The sequence below is a fragment of the Neolamprologus brichardi genome, chromosome 3, assembly GCF_056152115.1.
Source record: "Neolamprologus brichardi isolate AB-2024 chromosome 3, ASM5615211v1, whole genome shotgun sequence".
Lineage (NCBI taxonomy): Eukaryota > Metazoa > Chordata > Actinopteri > Cichliformes > Cichlidae > Neolamprologus > Neolamprologus brichardi.
Window position 1 is genome coordinate 5,585,001 of NC_142106.1, and position 19,942 is coordinate 5,604,942.

At 41.6% G+C, this 19,942-nt stretch overlaps 2 protein-coding genes across 2 annotated transcripts in view; one reads left to right on the forward strand and one right to left on the reverse strand.

Moving 5' to 3' along the window:
• The window catches only part of LOC148103246 (putative C-type lectin domain family 20 member A), a 5,910-nt gene extending 1,562 nt beyond the window's left edge, over positions 1 to 4,348 (forward strand). The window contains exons 2-5 of the mRNA XM_087831626.1: positions 2,982 to 3,365; positions 3,475 to 3,819; positions 3,905 to 3,993; positions 4,077 to 4,348. Coding sequence (XP_087687752.1) covers positions 2,982 to 3,365; positions 3,475 to 3,819; positions 3,905 to 3,993; positions 4,077 to 4,202 — 944 coding nt within the window. The 3' untranslated portion in view covers positions 4,203 to 4,348. The remainder of the gene's footprint in view (positions 1 to 2,981; positions 3,366 to 3,474; positions 3,820 to 3,904; positions 3,994 to 4,076) is intronic.
• LOC102779340 (protein NLRC3-like) overlaps positions 1 to 19,942 on the reverse strand; it is a 334,346-nt gene that overhangs the window by 163,753 nt on the left and 150,651 nt on the right. The window lies entirely within an intron of this gene.

Sequence of the window (19,942 nt, forward strand, 5' to 3'; positions counted from 1 at the left end):
CTTTTGCTAATCAGCTTGCTAGCAGTCACAGCTGTGTAATACCCAGAGAGACGTAGACAGCTAACTATAATATTTATGAAAACTGGTTCAGCCACTGAAGGGCAAAACAGGTGGTATCACAGTAAAAATTATTTTAACATTAACTGAAATGGAAAACTTAAGTCATATTAAACCTAAATAACGTCCATCCATCCATTCGCTTCCGCTTATCCTTTTCAGGGTCGCGGGGGGCGCTGGAGCCTATCCCAGCTGTCATAGGGCGAGAGGCGGGGTACACCCTGGACAGGTCACCAGTCTGTCGCAGGGCCAACACACAGGGCCAGACAACCATTCGCACTCACATTCACACCTAGTGGCAAATTGGATTATCCAATTAACCTATCCCCACAAGCTGCATATCGTTGGACAGTGGGAGGAAGCTGGAGTACCCGGATGGAACCCACGCAAACACAGGGAGAACATGCAAAGTCCACACAGAAAGACACCGGCCTGATGGTGGAATTGAACTCAGGACCTTCTTGCTGTGCGGCAACAGTGCTAACCACCGTGCTGCCTAAATAACAATTATTTTAAAAATGAGTAGCAAAATTGGGGTGGCTGTAGCGCAGAGCAGATGAGCCACTAACCAGAAGGTCGGTGGTTCGATCCCAGGCTGCTCCAGTCTGCATGCCAAATGTCCTTGGGCAAGATACTAACCCCATGTTGCTCTCTGATGCATCCATCGGAGTGTGAATGTGTTTGAATGTTAAATACTTAGTGCTTAGAAGAAGTGCTTGTGTGACTGGATGAATGAATTAGTTGTATAAAGCACTTTGAGTGCTCAGACCGAGTAGAAAAGCTCTATATAAGAACCAGTCCATCTACCAAAATATTGCTGACTTATCTGGAGACAGCAGAAACCAGTTAACAAATAAACAATTCTTTCTAAATAAAAACACAGAGTCTTTTGAAAAACATTATTTTCAAAAAAGAAAACACAAGTTTTAATATTTACAACATTAATTTTAAGGCAGTTTCTCCAACTCCAGAGTCCAAAATCCAGATGAAGTCTGAAAGAAGTGTAATGGCTTCTCTTGCTCTTACTTTTCCCTCCTTTTGGGTTCCTTTTTTCCCACAATGCATTGAGGTAGTTGAGAATTACAGAAAAATACCTGTAAATGACTAATACGGAAAATTCCTTCACGTTTGTACAGTACATTGTACTTTATTTTTACAGATTTTTTTACAGTGCTCCAGACCTCTCCTGATGGTAAATGGTAAATGGCCTGTATTTGTATAGCGCTTTATAGCGCTGATCCCATCTTTGACTGACTTGCCAGCCAAGTAAGCCACCAATTTATGTAGGGGGTAGCCAACTTAGCAAACCGATGCACAAAGTGGTGGTAGGAACTAAACGACTGCAGCTTAGACACATGGCGAAGGTGCCTCAGCCTTTGTAGGATCTGTAGAGACACCTTCACTGGAAATGATGTGACCCAGATAAGAAGAACGCTTGCTGGAAGAGAGTGCACCAGTTTAGCCTTACCATCAGCTGCACACTGTTTAACTTCCTCAATCGAGGCCATTAGAGCTGAAGAAAACTCCTGCAATGTCTCTCCCTCCTGCTGAAGACTGGAGAAAAAGACTTGCTGCATGTAACATATGATTGAACATTACCATATAGCTCAGGTGTGTTTCCAATCAACACAACATGAACAGCAGAAAGGGAGAGAGAGACAGAGCGGTGGAGCGAGGACAGTAACCCATTGAAGGTTCTTTCCTTAATATTTGGAGAATTGGAACAGCTCTTATTATGGCTGCCACACAGATACCTGTGGGTCGCAACTCTCAGTTAGAAACTTTCATGAGCCAAATGAACATTCTGGTGTGGAGACTCTCAGTGTGAGGCCTGTCTTTAGAATCACTACTATATCTCATATTTCCTTATTTGTTATATTGGTTAAACTTAAACATACTTAAAATACCTTATCATGATCTGATTAGTATTAAGCATCAATAACTATCAGCAAAATCACACATGAGTTACGGTTTTGTGTTTAGCAAATCATTGTTATTCAAAATCATGTATAATGATGGTTTCTTATCTTATCACAGCTTTGGTCTTCCACATTCCTGCAGTCACACCCAGACACCAATAAGAAAATTTCATGTCTGTGCATAGAAACTCTTATTTTCACTCTATAAATCACATAAAAGACTGCATGTAAAGGATTTGTACCTTTTGGCAAATGTAATGAGGGGTAAACTGGACGGACTTCAGTCTCTCTATATCCCACCTTACTTGACTGCATCTTCATTGACATCTGTATATATTGCACTACATTAGTTTTACATGGTTTTATTACATATATTGTACATGTTGGAGTTTGACAAATGTAATTATTATGTGTTAGCCACAGAGATGCCAAAACAGTCATATAGTCATTCTGCAGCTAAGTTCAAATACAGATACGTATGTTTAAAAATAATCTGGTAAAAGTTGGAGTGGTGATTCAACTACTTTACTCTAGTAAAAGTAAAGAAAATGTTTAGACTCTGACATGTACTTCTAATGTAGAGTTTGGAGGACATTTCTACCAGTTTTTGCCTTGTGCTAAGATAAAATAATAATAAAATAATATTAGTCTATTTTTAATTTTAATTCTAATTAATGTCCTCAGCTTGAACACAAAGCAGAGAAGAGAATTAAAAACAATGCTCTATTTTCTGTTGTCAATGTGCTTTATATTGTAAAGTAGACCCTACAATAATACATACAGACAAAAACCCAACCCAACAATCACATGACCCTGGTGATAGACACAGCACAGGGCTGTCTTTTATGTTTGTAAGTTACTTTGTAACTTCCCACCTCTGGTTAGTCTCCATATAGTTTGACTATTTAAATGGTTATAATTTTTATTTTTGTAAATTTGTCTTTTTCAGTGATTCACCCAGGAGCACAGTTTCCGCAATAAAAACCTTTGTTTTATTTTTCTCAGGAGGACTTTCCACTCCTCCTCCCCACTCCAGAGAATACCACTTTGTGAACCAGCTGATGACCTGGACTGAAGCTCAGAGTTACTGCAGAGAACACTTCACTGACTTGGTCACCATCTACAACAGCAACATCAACCAACTGCTTGTTTCAATAGGACCAAGGATCAATGATTGGGCTTGGATAGGGCTCTATGATGACCGTTACAGCTGGAAGTGGTCCATGGAGGGAAAACTTTTTTATGTTGGCCGTACACATGAATTTTTGATCTGGGCTAACGGCCAACCAGACTGTGCATATGCAAATGAATACTGTGTGGCTCTTCAGGGACAAACACAGATGAATGATAGACCCTGTGGAGATTCTTACCCTTTCCTGTGTTACAACGGTAGGAAAAAACATTTGTTGCCCTTGATATCTCTACAATTTTATGAGATTTATTTTTTCATATTATGTGCGTGTTCTAAAAAGTCATCATAGTTTTTAATCTTTCACAGCCAAATATACAAGTTACATCTTAGTGATGGAGAGTCGCTCCTGGTCAGCGGCTCAGTCGTACTGCAGGACATACCACACAGACCTGACCAGTATAAGAAGCAAAGAGGAGAAATCCAACATCACGCTCACTTTGAATGGATCAGGGGTTCAGTATGTGTGGATTGGCCTCTACAGGGATCCCTGGGCATTCTGGTCTGACAACACAACCTCCACATTCACTAACTGGGCGCCTTCTCACCCTAATAACTACGATTCACTTGAATACGGTGGAGCACTAAATTTAATGTCAGGGGAATGGGCTGATGGCTACAGTACCGCCAGACACTTTCTTTTCTGTTTCAAAGGTGAGGCTCAGAATGTAAACACTGTAAGATCCTGTCATCATGTAAAACACTAATGTTTGTGTTTTTATATGTGGTTCATTTTTAGCAGTGACAAAGCAAACAGTGCTGAAAATGAAGCTTCAGTCAGAGGCAGACATGCACAGCACAGAGATCCAGCAGCAGGTTTCACAGCAGGTCAGCAGTTCAGTCACAAACACAAACTTGACACAAGTTCAAACTATGCTTCATGTTTTTCATCATCTGCACATTTTGTCCAGCTGTCAGGCCTCATGCTGTCAAAAGGACTGACAGACTTCAGGATTCGTTGGAGGAAAGTCCAGAGTTACCGTGACGACCAGTCAAAGAAGCAGGATGTGGACGGTGACTGCAAAACTGAAGACTGACTGGACTGAACCACTTCATGTGTGAAGTTAATAACATGCTGTGCTGAGCTGTCTCATCCTTTAAATCTTTCAATATTTCAGAGTGTAAAGTTTCACCAACAGCTCATTTGTTCAGCTGCAGTTGTAGTTTGGTAGAAATTCTTTAATCAGAGGTCCACTCACTAGTTTTTAGCTTCATCTTGAAGTTTTCCCGATTGTATTGATATATTGGGTTTTTTTTTTTTGGTTTGTAGTGTCTCTTTTAACAGCTTTGACAATGTCCTTCTGCTTCTGCTTTGACTGTTTGATAACCATAAAAATATCAGCCATAAATTGGACCGTAAGAAGCCCAAACCTTACCTGATATCAAATTTGATCAGGATACCGGCTGTAATGTATGATGGATGTCCTCATTTCATTAAATTTAACTTCACTGTTATTTTGGACGAATGGAAATAGAGGCTGGGAGCCAACTCTTGCATAGTCATAGTTATTGTAATGATATTAGTTTTTGCCTTTTACCTTTTCCTCCCATCTGTGTGGAAAAAGACACTCCAGGTCTACTTTTGGTATTGTATCTTCCAGCTTTTTTCAAATGACATTTTAAAGGTTATTTTTGTCTTCTTTATGTGTTTTCTGCAGTTAAAAAACATGTTTTGTGTTTTGCAAATCAGCAGCTTTTGGTTAAATGGTGCATAAGTGTAGATAATAGGGAGAGAGGAGATAAATAATATGACACATAACAGCACTTTTAATTAATTCCAATGCAGCCACTACTGATTAAATACAATGTGACAATTTTAGTTAGACTCACTCAATTACTCTGCTACAACCAGCATGATTTACATTTTCCTCTAAAAGCTAAATTAAGCTAAAAAAAAAAAAAAAAACTTAATTTCAGTAAAAAGCTTTGGTGATATCAAGTGATCAAATTATTTAAATTACTCAAAATTCTTGATTTTATTTTATTAAAAAATGTCCATGCACATTGTTGCATAAATTTTATTATTAGCAACTGTACTTTCGTTTAGTTACTCATAGCAATTCCACTTTGATATTAACATTGTTTATTGCAAAACCAATATTCAAAATAGACAGGTCCACTTCAAAAGTTACGTCAAAGAAAAGAAAAGAAAATACATCCATACAAAAATCTTTGGGAGACTGAAATGAATACATTAACTCAAATATTTGCTTTGGTTTTTACTAAGAAGTTGTCTTTGAGTGAGAGACAAAAACATTATTAATTTGGACTTTGGAGGAATAAGTGAGTTCAGCGCTTCACACTCTGAATAATCAAGAATACAACAGACAAAATATAAAACACTATATCTGAAAAGTTGCTGTGTCAAGCAGGAGCACGTTGATGACTTTGTGTATTCTAGTTAGTTTTAAAAATTGCCAGTTATCAACAATCAGCTGCAGGAAATTGCACAACACAACTTTACAAATAAATAACAGTGCAACATTTACTCTTGAACTTGATTCCAGCCCAGTACTACTGTGGGCTTTACCTTTGGGCTAGCTTTTAGACCATCCAGCTCCAGAAATATCATTTGAAACACCTCAAATGTGTTTTTCAGTTCTTTTGCGTAGCTGAGATTGAGTGCATATTTTAGCCACATGAGCAAGACACAGGCTCTGGGTACATCCACATCTTTCAGGACTCCTTTTCCCTCAATCACAGTTCTTGCACTGCTAGACCAGAGATTATAGCAGATCCTGTTAGAGCAATCATCATCACATCATTAGTCATATCCTCATCATCTTAGCATTAGCAGGTCACAATCAATGTCAGTGTTTTAAATCATCATATTTAAAAATGAGAGCAATGAAAGTACATTATGTATGAATGCAAGTGTAATATCAGCCACGAATAGCAATTTCTCTCCCTATTACCAAATAATTATCCTGCGAATAAGTTTAATATATGTTAAACCGATCCTCCAGAAGCTTATTTAACTTTCCTGGTGTTTCAAATTTGCAGATTTTAAAGCTCCAATTATTTTTTAAAACTTAAAACTTTAAAACTTTTAAAAGTTCAGTTCAAACTAAAATAAGTAAAAATGTAGGTAACTTAGAACTACAGTGCCCACACTCAGTTTGTGTGGTTTTATGTTTTATTTAAGTTTGAAAAAAAAAACTGCATAGACATGGTTTTTTTTTTTCTGTTTTACTTTGAGACAAGTCAAACTACAATGTGAGAAAGTTTAAACTGTATTAAAAACCAAGCAAACATAAAAAAGCATCTGAATTGTTTCAAGATTTAAGAAAACGTAAAAATTAATAGACAGAAATTGTGTGCAAACAATGACAATAGCAGCTAAGCTTTTATATGCTAATGCTAAGTAATGTGACTTAAAAAACCAACTCATTATGTAACTTTTCCATATGGTGTCTCTACAGTGTGGCTTTGGATTTCTGGTCGTTGTTTGCAGACTGCACTATGACACAGAATATACTTTAGCTCAATTTTATCCTCAAACCAAACTAGACCTTTGCCTTAAACATCAACTCGCATCAATTTAAAACCAAAAACATTATCTATAGAAACCTACAGTTTACCCGTTTAGTCTCTAACATTAAGCATCCCACCAACAAACCTGTTACTTACTAAATGTTCACTGAACAAATATTCTCATGAATCTGCAGTTCTACAACTAATCCTGTTGTAGTTCAGCGCCAAGTATCAACCTCGCCTTCTACTGTCATCAAAAAGAGCTAGCATAGCCTTTAGTTTGGATTTATCTGTCTGACTACAGGTCCAGGCAAACTCCGCCTTGTTCCTTTTGAAAGATGCTCATAAGATATTTAAGTTATACCCACTTAATAATGCTATATTGTTAAGTAAAGGGAAAATTTCTATGCACAGCTGAGATATATTTAAGTTAAGCCAATTTTTCATCAACTCATTTTTAACAAAATGTTAAAAATGCTCCTATTTTTACACTTTCCTTACTAACGCTTTGGGTATTTCTTTAAAGTAAAGAGACATATATTAAAATAGTAAAAAATAAAATAAAATATGGAGGCATATTTGTTTATCAGCCTTATCTTATTTTGTGTAGCTCCATTTCTTACTTAAATTTGTGATTTGATTTTGTTTCTTTCATTAGCTTAGCTGGAGTGAACTAGAGATCATGAAATTAAGGACCAGAGTCCTGATACTATTCATATTTTTTCTCTTGAACTTGCATGGTGTAGATCATTTTAGCTTATTTCTTATTTTTCACATGAGTGAGACTTTTTGGGGTTTTACACTGACTGGTCTTACTGCTGTGAATCAGGTGACACTGCAACAGATGCATGAAAGTAACGCTACTTTGAAACTGAAGTTTTGTGTTTGTTTTGTTTTATTATTAACCTCTGTACAAGTTTGAGGTCCATGTTATAATCAGAGGTATTCACATGTAAAAGGCCTGAATGTGATTTCCACAATCTAAAAAAGAGCAGCCTTAGTGGAATCAGGAAGGTTGATCACCTCACGTGATAGGAAACCTGACTGAAAACTCCAGAGAAAGTAATATAAAAAGATACATACGTTTAGTTCAGCTGGTATTAGGAAGTAAGTTATAGATTAGTGATGTGAATATTGTTAGATTGTATTGTTTATTGTCATTTATGCTTAGAAATATTTAACCATACATGTTTAGAGGTGTATAATCAATTGTGTAGTGATAGGATGTGCGATCCTTAATAGTCTGCAAAGGTTTTGTGTGCATTCCAGAGTGTTCTGGCATTCACACCCACATTCTGGGAGTATGGGAGAGGTCGTACCTTGTCTTATTGTTTTATGGTAGGATAAACGGTCACACTCTGACCACACACACACACACACACACACACACACATATGCTTACACAACGCACAGGCGAGGTACTCTTTGTTTGTATGTAGACGTCATATGTTAATGAACCTATGTATATTCATGTAACCTCAATAAAAGAGCAGTGTTACGGGGGAGCGGACGAGAGCGACTGGGGTCAAGCGAAGGAACGGCGTTTGTCCGGTTCTCTCCCGTGCACGAGAAACATGAAGAACTTTGCCTACTCGTGTCTTGCTTTGCTGTGTAATTACATTGTCTTCAACGTTCCAGCGAATAGGTTTAAGCTACAAACCTATCAAATATTATATGATTATAATTAACGATAGTAAAAAACCCAATCCCAATGTTCTTGTACTTGCGTTACATTGTAAAATAATTAAACTTGCTGAATATCATTATTTAATTTCATTAATTTGATTAAATAATCTTCTAAACGTAGAAGTAAACTCTGCCGCTTTAACATCGCTTATCTCTCGATTTTCATTGTGAACATTAATAATGAAGGTAAACAGGCAGTCTAGCTGCTGTCTCGGAGCTCTGTATACACAGAGTGAGGTCAGCATATCCAGGATATCTTTCCGTTTCTTGGATTCACTGACACCAACCCTGGGACCAGGATAAACATTCACAGGACACTGGTTATCAGATCTCTAAGTTAACCCAGGATTTCCCAGTATGGTTGCATGACTATAGCAATAGTTGTACAACAATAGCTGCACATCCTCTACAGAGAAAATGACAAAGCCAAATGTGCTCTTCAGTGCCACCAATGTTTCTGCCAGTCTCTCCACCCTTCTTCTTGTTGGGATGGGGCCTGCACATCAGCTCTTTCACCACCACACACAGCAACATGATGTCTCCGTCCACATTTCTCACAGGACACATACTTTATCTTACAGAATTTTACAATGTTTCTGTCCCAAACACACAAAACATCTTCCCATTCTCTTTAACTCGACCTTTCTTTGAGCAATGTCATGGTTTGGGCAATTTTCTGATATCTGATCAGCACCCTCAAAGAATATGCAGGTGTTTTGTTTCTGACTGGTTGTGTACAGTGCAGCAGTAGTTTGCATGCTAGGCTCCTTGAACCTCACATCACTGAACTGTGGCTTATATGACTTATTTGTAGTTTTCCGTGGAGTGTACGGTTTTGTCATCTGCAGCGCTCTTTCCCTGCTCTGAACCTCCTTCTGTAGAAATGTGACTATTTCCGACACTTTCCATTCTCCATCTTCATTTCCCTGACAGCTATATTCAAGAGCTATATCATCTGGAATCATCTTCAGCTGTATTGGGAATAGCAAACTCTCATAGCTTTCTGACACCACGCCCAATGACTCTAAACTTCGGATCTGGATTTTACATTCATCATATAGCTGCCTCAAAGCATGCATGACATGTGTGCAGTGATTACTACGTCCTTTCTTCCAAAATGATATTGCAGTAACTCAAACCATTGAACCCATTTTGCACAGAGAGGCATTTTTTGAAAAATGTATTGATAGCAATGTTGACACACATTACACAGTAAATTACAACTACATGTAAAATAATTACACTGTGACACCTCTGCCTTTCTAAATGGAGGGACGCTAAATGTTTATGTATATGTAAGTGTGTAAAAACTGAAGATAGTAAGATTAACAGTAGCAGTATTTTCCACCATTGTAGAAATTCATCTCATGTAAACAATAACGTCAAAAAAGGCACACACCTTTGCTGTTGCGTGACAAACTCTGTATTCATCGTCCACAGGTGAACGCAAAAACAGGGTTTTTGAAAATCTCCAACCTGGCAGCAGTTTTAAAAAAATCTCTGTTCTCAGTGATTTATGCCGTTTATGTGTGGACAAAAGGCCTAAACGCATAGAAAAGGCTGTGAAAAGCTGCTTTGTCAAAAATACCCATGTAGGTAGGTGTGGACGTAGTTTAGAAGAGTTAATAGTTTATTTTATTGCTGCCTGTAATTTATTGCAGTTTTATCGTATTTGATAATTGGCAAACCTTCTGGAGGAAACCTGGTCTTGTTAGGAGAGATGGCATCCATCCCACTTTGGATGGAGCAGCTCTCATTTCTAGAAATATGGACAAATTTATTAAACCCCTCAAAATATGACTATCCAGAGTTGGGACCAGGAAGCAGAGTTGCAGTCTTACACGCCTCTCTGCAGCTTCTCTCCTCCTGCTTACCCCCCCCCAAAAAAAACAAAAAAAAAAACATATCCATAGAGACTGTGTCAGCTCCCAAAAAGACAAAAAACAAACTAAAAACCAGCAACAAACAACAGTTTGTACTCATACTTTATTTGTTTTTTCTTAAATAGCACAATACAACTGAAATACTCTGAGAAGTAGCCATCCGCTGCCTTATCACATACCTTGCAGAGAAGGAAGAGGACCTTTTCATGGAGTTTGTTGTAAGTAATTCAGCATCGCTCCACTGATCATCTGAATTCATTAAGATTCAGTAAGTATAAAATTCTAATCTATAATCCACTAACGTACTTTTTTAAATTTTCTTTACAAGGACACCAAAGAATTTAAGGCCATACTTGGAAGGCAGGTGATGAAAATGCTCATCATCAGTGTCCGGTACACCCCTGGATATAACCATAAGACTGCAACCATTGTGGTGGAGGGAACAAAAATCCTGCAGGGCCAGGATTTCCCAAGGTGCTGTGTGTTACTCATGGGCATAATATATGCTCTCAATCTGAGCTATTGCATGGATCTAAAATATACTTTTGAAGTTTTCAGAAGCTGTCCCTTGACCTTGATGACTGAGGCCCAGTGCAAAAGTAATAAGTCCCAGGAACAGTATTTTCTAAAGATGTCACTTGTTTTAGAGAACTAAGAGATTTTATTCAGATTGTGTTGCTTTGTATTTGGAATTTTTTTTCTATCCAGTTGTTTTTGATATTATGTTCAACAAACTGTGTCTTGACAGTTGTTGTACTACCTTTACAACTTTCTTTAAGACCTATCCTGTATTTAATCCTCAGAGAGATTTGCTGATAAATGAACCAGCATTATGTTAAAGATGTTGACTCTGTTTCAAAAATTGTTAACTGTTTTGAATCCTGTATGTGTAACATTAATCTTAAATGTGCACTGTGTAAAAGAAAGATGCAATATCTTGCGATCTATATTTCTGGTTATTTTTCACTATTCAAACATAAAGTGTTGAAATGCCAACAGTTAAAAAAAATAAAATAAAAAATGTCAAAAAAAATGTTGAATGAATTTATTTCTTAAATCTGTTACAATAACAAAAATAAGAGAAAGCTAAAATTATGATAATAATGAAGAAAATCAGCAACTTAATATTTTAAATGATTAACTTAAAAAAATGTTTTTGTAATTGCAGTAATTAATTCCATAACACTTAAAAATCATTGTAAATAATGTGGAAAAGTAATTGGAGGAACATAATTTTTACCAGTAAATAACTTAAAAACGTATTTTTAAGCTACCAATTATTAAGTAAGTGGTAATTAAAATCACCTTTGATTACGGAGGAAAGGTTAATTCCCCTAAATCAATATAGTTTGTTGGTTCAATATAATTTCAACAGAAGTTATCGTAACTCAAAAAGAGTAATGGAAACTGTTGCGTTAATTTTTTTTGTTGAGCTTAAACAATAGTTTTTAGAGTGTACTGAGATCTAGCAGTGAACATTTTACATAATATAACTTCAATAACAAGTCACACTGTTGAAACACTCAGTGTTTGTGCATGCCACTGTAACATCATATTACTAAAATACATTATTATTAGTTAAAATGGAGAGAATGTTGTCTCCGGGAGTTTAGCTGATTTGATTTAGAGCGGCAAGGTATGGTGGGTGTGTTCCGGTTAAAGAACACGGAGGCAGCTTCCAAGTTTAGGAGATTTATTCAGCTGTGGTCTGTAGTAATGATACATAAAGCAACTATCAGTACAGCACACATAAAATATTCAACATGTCTAGACATTATTCTAGCACAGAGATAGCACAAGGAACTGTATTCAACACTCACATCTATAACAACTTCAACAATTACACAAGATTTATAATTAGCATTAACTAGCTTAGTAGCTTACATAGCATATTAGCGTATTAGCATATTAGCGTATTAGCATAGGATAACATTAGCATAGCCACGAGGGAACAAATGCACACAATAGCAGCTGACATACACAACATCATGTAAACAGAACCCACCTTCTGGCATTCACACACAGCAATAAACCAAAACCCACGAGATACTGGTGAGAAGACACAAGGAAAAATGCTGGCTATCAGCAGCTACAAAGGCAGACTAGCAGCACACGGCACAGAGTGGTGCATTCAAGGAGCGTCAGCATAGACATGGTGAGTTCAATGACGTAGGACATATCAAATTCCACAGCGCAAACACTATCTATCGACCAACCACAACACTTCAACCAAGCAAATAACGTGTAAACAGTGGGCTTTCTAACACAGCCGCCCCCGACTGTCTGCACAGACAGTCGAATCCAAGGTAGAAAGGTCACTCAGGTACGTGGATCCTTATCATCTTCAAGCATAGGGAGTGAGACCAAGCGGGCTACTGGTCGAATATACGTTCGATCTTTGACCTTAACAGCAGCAGTCCGGATGCGTCCATCAGCTCCAGGGTAAGTAGTCGTTACCTTACCAACAGGCCATAAAGCTCTTGGGAGCTGAGGGTCAACTATGAGCACCACTTGGTCCAGTTTGAGGCACTCCGCATCCTTCTGCCACTTCTGTCTCTCTTGCAAGTTAGGCAGGTAGTGACGGATGAATCGGGACCAGAAATGGTCGACAAGAACTTGACTATGTCTCCATCTGCGACTCCCGATAAGGTTACTGGGATCGTAAACCACTTGAGGGAGTGATGCATCATAGCGTCCCATCAGCAGGATGTTAGGTGTGATGGGGTCTGGATCTGCTACGTCTGATGAGACGTAGCCAAGAGGTTTAGCATTCACGATGCCTTCCACTTCCACAAGGACCGTACGAAGCACAGTTTCAGGGACCGTCTGCTCCTTGAGTACAACCTTAAGAGCAGTTTTCACGGACCTGACCTCTCTCTCCCAGGTGCCACCGAAGTGAGGAGCACTGGGGGGGTTGAAACGGAAAGCAATCTGCTGCTCTGCCAAACGCTCCTTCAACTGAGGCGCCATGGTCTCAAAGGCCTCATTGAGCTCTCGGGCTCCACCGACAAAATTTGTCCCGTTGTCACACAGGAGCTCAAAGGGTTTGCCTCTTCTGGCAATAAAGCGCCTTAACGACATCAGAAAGGAGTCAGTCTCAAGACTCTCGAGGAGGTCTAGATGCACACAACGGGTCGTCATGCACTTGAAGACTATGCCCCAACGCTTCTCTGTTCGACGTCCAATTTTCACAGTAAAGGGTCCAAAACAATCGACTCCAGTCGAGTAAAAGGGTGGTTTATACAAACGCAGACGAGCTGGTGGCAGATCTGCCATCTTTGGGATGGAAGGATTGGCACGCCAAGCCTGACACTGCCTGCAGTCCCTCTGATACTGTCTGACTGCTTCCCTCCCCCGAAGGATCCAGAACTGGCGACGTAGTTCAGCCAACACTCTTTCTGGTCCAGGATGAAGGAGGGTCTCATCAAAATCCTGGATGATGAGCTTAGTCAGAGGATGTTTTGGGTCCAGTATGATCGGGTGGATGGTGTCTAGCTCCAGCTGCTCAACTCTCCGTAACCTTCCACCAACTCTGATGAATTCCGTATCCTTATCATATTCGGGTGATAAGGAGTTCAAACGGCTGTTGGTTGGCAATGGTCTGCCAGACCTGAGTGCCTTGGCCTCCTCTGGGAATGACTCTGACTGGGCCTTCATCAGGAGGAGTTTCTCAGCTTTGATGTAATCGTCTGCTTCACTGTGCGAACTTGAGTTTGGGTCAGCCGCCCCATGTAGGGACCGCACTGTTGTCTTCATGAGATCCTTCCAGGTGGAGAATATGCTGATTTCAGGAAGTTGAGGGCAGGAGTCAACCCTAACCTGTCCACAGAAATATGATTTCTTCAGCTCACCATCCTCTGGCTCTGGATATGCTGGTGGGCTGGTCGGCCAATGATCCTCGGATCGACGTAAAAACTCAGGGCCTTGGTGCCACCGGTGTGGTCGTGACAGCTCCTTCAAGGTCTTGCCCCGGGTAATGTCATCAGCAGGGTTATTCGCGCTATCCACATATCTCCAGGTGCTCCCATCTGTAAGACTCTGGATCTCTGCCACCCGCGTGCCCACAAAAACTTTATAGCTGCAAGATTCTGACTTGATCCAGTGGAGAACGGTAGTAGAGTCCGACCAGAGAATAACCTTCCGAATGGGCAGCGTGAGCTCAGCTTGAAGGAGACCAGCTAGTTGTGCACCAGTGAGAGCGGCACTTAGCTCCAACCGTGGCATGGACAACTGTTTCTTTGGAGCCACTCTGGATCTAGCCATTACAAAGGCAACATAGACTTCCCTCTGAGCAGTTTCTGTCCGCAGGTAAGCGACAGACCCATATGCTCTCTCGGAAGCGTCGCAAAAGATGTGAAGGTCTCTGCTCGAAGCAGACGAATCAGCAGACGCTGGTGCATAACATCTGGGGATTTCCATTTGGATAAGATCAGGAATCTCCCTTTCCCAGGCAAGCCATCTGTCACGAAGGCTAGGTGGCTGGATCGGGTCGTCCCAGCCGAGCTGCTCCTTCCAAAGATCCTGTACCAGAATCTTGGCCCGCGTGGTGAACGGCACTATATAACCTAGCAGATCATACTGACACGCAAGTGTTTTGTAGACGTTTCTCAGTGTGGGTTCAGTTCTCTCCCCCAGTCGATGTCTGTATTTGAAGGAGTCACGAAGGCAATCCCATGTCAATCCCAGAGTTGGCTCCCACAGGTCCGTGCTAGACTGAGAGAGCCATAGGTCACTACTCTCAGATCTGACATTGGATGGAAGATGCTCAATGACAGCAGGAATGTTGCTGGCCCATTGACGTATCTCAAAGCCCCTGGTGTGAAGCAGCTGGCGCAGACTGTCGACTAGGGCCTTAGCTTCCTCTTGGGAGTGGGTGCTGCGGAGGCAGTTATCCACGTAGAATGACTGCTCTACACAATTGACGAGGTCATGATTGGAACTACAAGTGTCCCGGACGTGCTGCTGCAATGCATAGATGGCACAGCAAGGACTGCATGTAGTGCCAAATGGTAGCACTTGCCATTCATAGATCTTCGGCTCTTCATTCCTCTTCATGTCCCGCCAGAGGAAGCGCAGCACTGATTTGTCTTCTGGCAACAGGCGTATCTGGTGGAACATACCTTTGATGTCGCCACTCACAGCAACTGGATACTGTCGAAACCGAAGAAGAACTCCTAGCAAAGATGGACCTAGGGCAGGTCCAGGGAGGAGAATAGAGTTGAGGGACTTCCCTTCGTACTGGAAAGAACAGTTAAAGACGATCCTGTCCTTGTTATTGTGTCGCACCATGTGGTGAGGTATGAACCAGGATTCTGCAGTGGTTCTAGCTATCTCATGTGGCACCACAGCTACATAGCCCAAATTCTCTAGCTTCTGAATCTCCTGACAATATACTTCGGCACGTTGTGGGTCTTTGACAAGTCTCCTCTCTGTACTGCGCAGACTTGGCAAGACTGCTTCCATAGGAGCTTGAAGCGTGGCGGAGTTGGCGCGACGAAGCAGTGGTGTGGCATACCTCTGTGTCCCATCAACAGTGACCCTGATGGTGGATGTCTGGAGTAGGTTCAGAGCTTGCTGATCTTGCTTCGATCGGGTTACCTGCTTCTCGCTCACATAAGGCAGCGTATCAATCTGCCAGAGACGCTCAACATTCCTGAAAAGCTCACTGGTTGGCACAACGGTTGTTGTGAACAGGCACTGCTGCTCAGTTGCAGGAGTCTGGTCGATACTGATGGGACCTTGGAGCGACCAACCAAGCTTCGTATGGACAGCGATGGGTCCCCCTGTCGGGCCCAGATGAACTGGTGCTGTAGGTGCCAGGAGATGAGGCATGTCAGAGCCAATAAGCAGCAGAGGTTGAACATGGTCTACCAAAGGCAGAGGTAAGTCACGCAGGTGTTCATAGCGGCGTTGGAGAATCCTCACCGGATAGGAATGTTCTGAGAGACCAAGGGCCTCGGCGGTGAATGCCTTTTGTATATGATACTTCTCCCCAGGTTTGTAGGGGGAAGACACTTGGAAGGAGACTGAGGCGCCATGAAGCTGCACTACCTCTTGGTGGACAGTCCGCAGGGTAAGCGTCTCAGGCTCTGAGCTGAGGTTTAAGCGTCGAACAGCTTGTGGTAAAATGATGCTTCGTTCTGAGCCATCATCAAGTATTGCATGAGTCTCCAATGTTTGGTCCCTGTTGTACAGCAAGACCTTTACAACCTTCAGCATCACCTTGGGGGAACGGTTTGGCCTATCCAAGTACACTGTTGTAGTCGGAGCAGTCATCATGAGCACACTCTTCTGGATCTGCTGGACAGCATCATGCAATACAGTCAGGTGTTGCTCTCTGCAGGTATTACAAGGTCGTTTGAGGGTGCAAACCTCTGGCTGGTGAGTTCTTCCACATTTCCAGCACCGCTGTTCATCAGTTAACCACCTCACCATCTGGTCGGTGGTCAGTTTTTTAAAGTCTACACAAGCGTTCAGGAAATGTTCCTTATTCTCGCAGCGCGGACAGTATGGTTTTGGTCTGGATGAGGACTTTGGTCGGAAAGAACTCCCTTCTGCGCTGGGGTTTTCCCGGGAAGTCAGGAAGAAGGCTGTAGATTTCTCCTTTGGTGTATGGGGAAGACGCTGGTCTTTCTTTGTCGGCTTATAAGCTTCAGGACTATAGAGTGAAGCAGCTCTACCTGCGATGCGCTTCACTTGGGATTTCATCTGCAGCCAGGAACTCAGATCAGGCAGGGTATAGGTTTGGTCAGTACCTGTCCGAAGAATGCCTTGGTTCAGGCAATGCTCTACAAACCCATCGCGATAACTGGGTGGCATCTTACTCAGTAGTCGGTCGACATGAGACCCACATCTTAGCTCAAAGCCGTTCTGGCCCTCCAGTGTCCTAAGCATTCCTACTAGAGATTGGATAGACAAGGCAAATGCATCAAAGGCTTCTGCGTCGCCGAATTTGATAGCTGGAGCATTCAGAATTGTGCCCAATTCACTTTGGACGAGCTGACGGGGTTGCCCATACTTGCCCTGCAGGGCGTGCATGGCCATGGTGTACGGCGTTGGGTCGTGCATGTATGCCTTAGCTAGCTGGATTGCACTAGGTAGCCGTAGGTGCCCAAGCAGCACTTGATATTTATACTGCTCATTCAGGTGTGGATGACTGTTCAACAGGTTGTCAAGGGCCATTTTCAATAAGGCAAAGTCACTTTCACGGCCACTCTCAAAGGAGGGAATCATAGGTTTGGGAATGCCATAACCTGTGGCGAGGAAAGGGTACGCATTAGCTGTCGGTAGTTGATGTAGCTCGGACGTAGTCCGGGTGGGAGTGCAAGATGACTCTGCTTTGGCAGGGTTGGTGCAGGCTGCACGAGCGTACTGCGATGGCTGAACTGAGAATGGAGTAGATGCCTGGTAAGAGGTATCAGGTGCAAGGGTAGTAGACCGAGGTCCAGCTGGAACAGTTGGGTGCAGCACTTGGGGCATGCATTGAGAATGCAGTGGATGCGAGGCCATGGTTACTGGAGGTGGAGCTACCACGGGCGCTGGAGGCTGAGTCACGGTAAGTGTTGAGGGTGGAGCACCTAGCGGTAGAGGAGGCTGACCCACAGGACCGACTGAAGGTAGAGCTGCATGGGAGCTCGAATTACTATTCTCCGATGGGCATGGTGAGACTCTGGAACCACTGGGTTCTTGTGCTTTCTCTTTAAGGAGAGAAGTAACCATCTTGGCTATCTCCAGCTCGTTTACCCTCTTCTTTAGCTGTCGTCGCCTCTCCAGCTGTCTGTTCAGCGATTCTTGGGTTCTAATGGCTTCTTCTTGTAGCTGCTGGGCCTCTCTGGCTTGAGCTTGAAGTCGTTGACATTCATATTCGACTTGTTGATCCTCTTCCAGGTGCTGTTGGAATTCCTCAAGTTCCATCTGCTTTACTCGCTCTTCGAGCTGGGCTGTTTCCAGGTCTGAAAATGCGTGGGAAGGGAATCTGCTTATCGACGAGCGTGATGCCCTTGTGGACCTGGAGCTGGAGCTCTTCTGGGATGAGCGTGTTTTACCACAATGTGAACACTGGGAAGCAGTAGCCGGTTGCGTGGGTTGGGTTTGTCCCTCAAGAGGGAGTGTTGAAACCTCATAATCGGTCAGGTAAGCAGGTGGCCGTCGCTCTCTCTGTGAAACACGTGGGGGTGCTGAGTCAGCCTGGACATCTGTCTGTTCCATACCTTAATCAGTACTCTACTCCGGCTCGAAGGACCATAAAATGGAGAGAATGTTGTCTCCGGGAGTTTAGCTGATTTGATTTAGAGCGGCAAGGTATGGTGGGTGTGTTCCGGTTAAAGAACACGGAGGCAGCTTCCAAGTTTAGGAGATTTATTCAGCTGTGGTCTGTAGTAATGATACATAAAGCAACTATCAGTACAGCACACATAAAATATTCAACATGTCTAGACATTATTCTAGCACAGAGATAGCACAAGGAACTGTATTCAACACTCACATCTATAACAACTTCAACAATTACACAAGATTTATAATTAGCATTAACTAGCTTAGTAGCTTACATAGCATATTAGCGTATTAGCATATTAGCGTATTAGCATAGGATAACATTAGCATAGCCACGAGGGAACAAATGCACACAATAGCAGCTGACATACACAACATCATGTAAACAGAACCCACCTTCTGGCATTCACACACAGCAATAAACCAAAACCCACGAGATACTGGTGAGAAGACACAAGGAAAAATGCTGGCTATCAGCAGCTACAAAGGCAGACTAGCAGCACACGGCACAGAGTGGTGCATTCAAGGAGCGTCAGCATAGACATGGTGAGTTCAATGACGTAGGACATATCAAATTCCACAGCGCAAACACTATCTATCGACCAACCACAACACTTCAACCAAGCAAATAACGTGTAAACAGTGGGCTTTCTAACATTAGTACTATTATAATAGTTATTTTTAGATGTTCTATTTCCAAAAAAAGGTCTAAGTTTGCTCGTGGATAAACAGTGTCTGCCTCCCTATGTTGAAGGTTGCAAAAAGGAGAATCATACACGTCATATGTGACAGACAACATCTGATAGTTAATGGATTACAGGGATCTACGGGGGTTATGGTGTAGCCATTGCCATAGTCTGATAATGTAACTGTATCCAGTTTACTGACTATGCTAATACAGTGCAATCAGTCTCTGCATTTTAAAAATGACATTTTGTTAAGCCACTAACAGCTTGTTACGAGCACCTATGTCTGTTCCTAGAACTTGTACAAGCTTAATTTAATAGGAAACAAATGGAAATAACTTGATTTTCCTAACAATTTGCATTTTGTTGAGGCAGAGTCACCTTTTGGTCACCTTCACGTGTTTCTTTAAGCCTCGAGGCCTATCATTTTCGTTTCAGGGAAACATTGGTAGGGTCACATGACCATTGTTGGTCAACTGATTGTTGGTCAATATATCTATTACATTGTACATTCCTGTAGAAAGAACAGAAGTGACATTCAAAAGCTAAAATAAGATCCACTGTCTTCAGGCCAGGAAAGGTGTCTCATCCCGTTGTCAGAAAGTAAACTTGTATTATTGTTTTAAATAGGGACACCCAAATTCTGCAGAAAGTTCACTCCCTTCGGGTGTCCTAATTTGACAGGGAAATATGTGTGAAGAACAAAGAAAAACCTCTTTGAACGTCAGATTCAGTCAGCAGATGACAAGATAAGTTGTCAGGTAAGTTGTCATT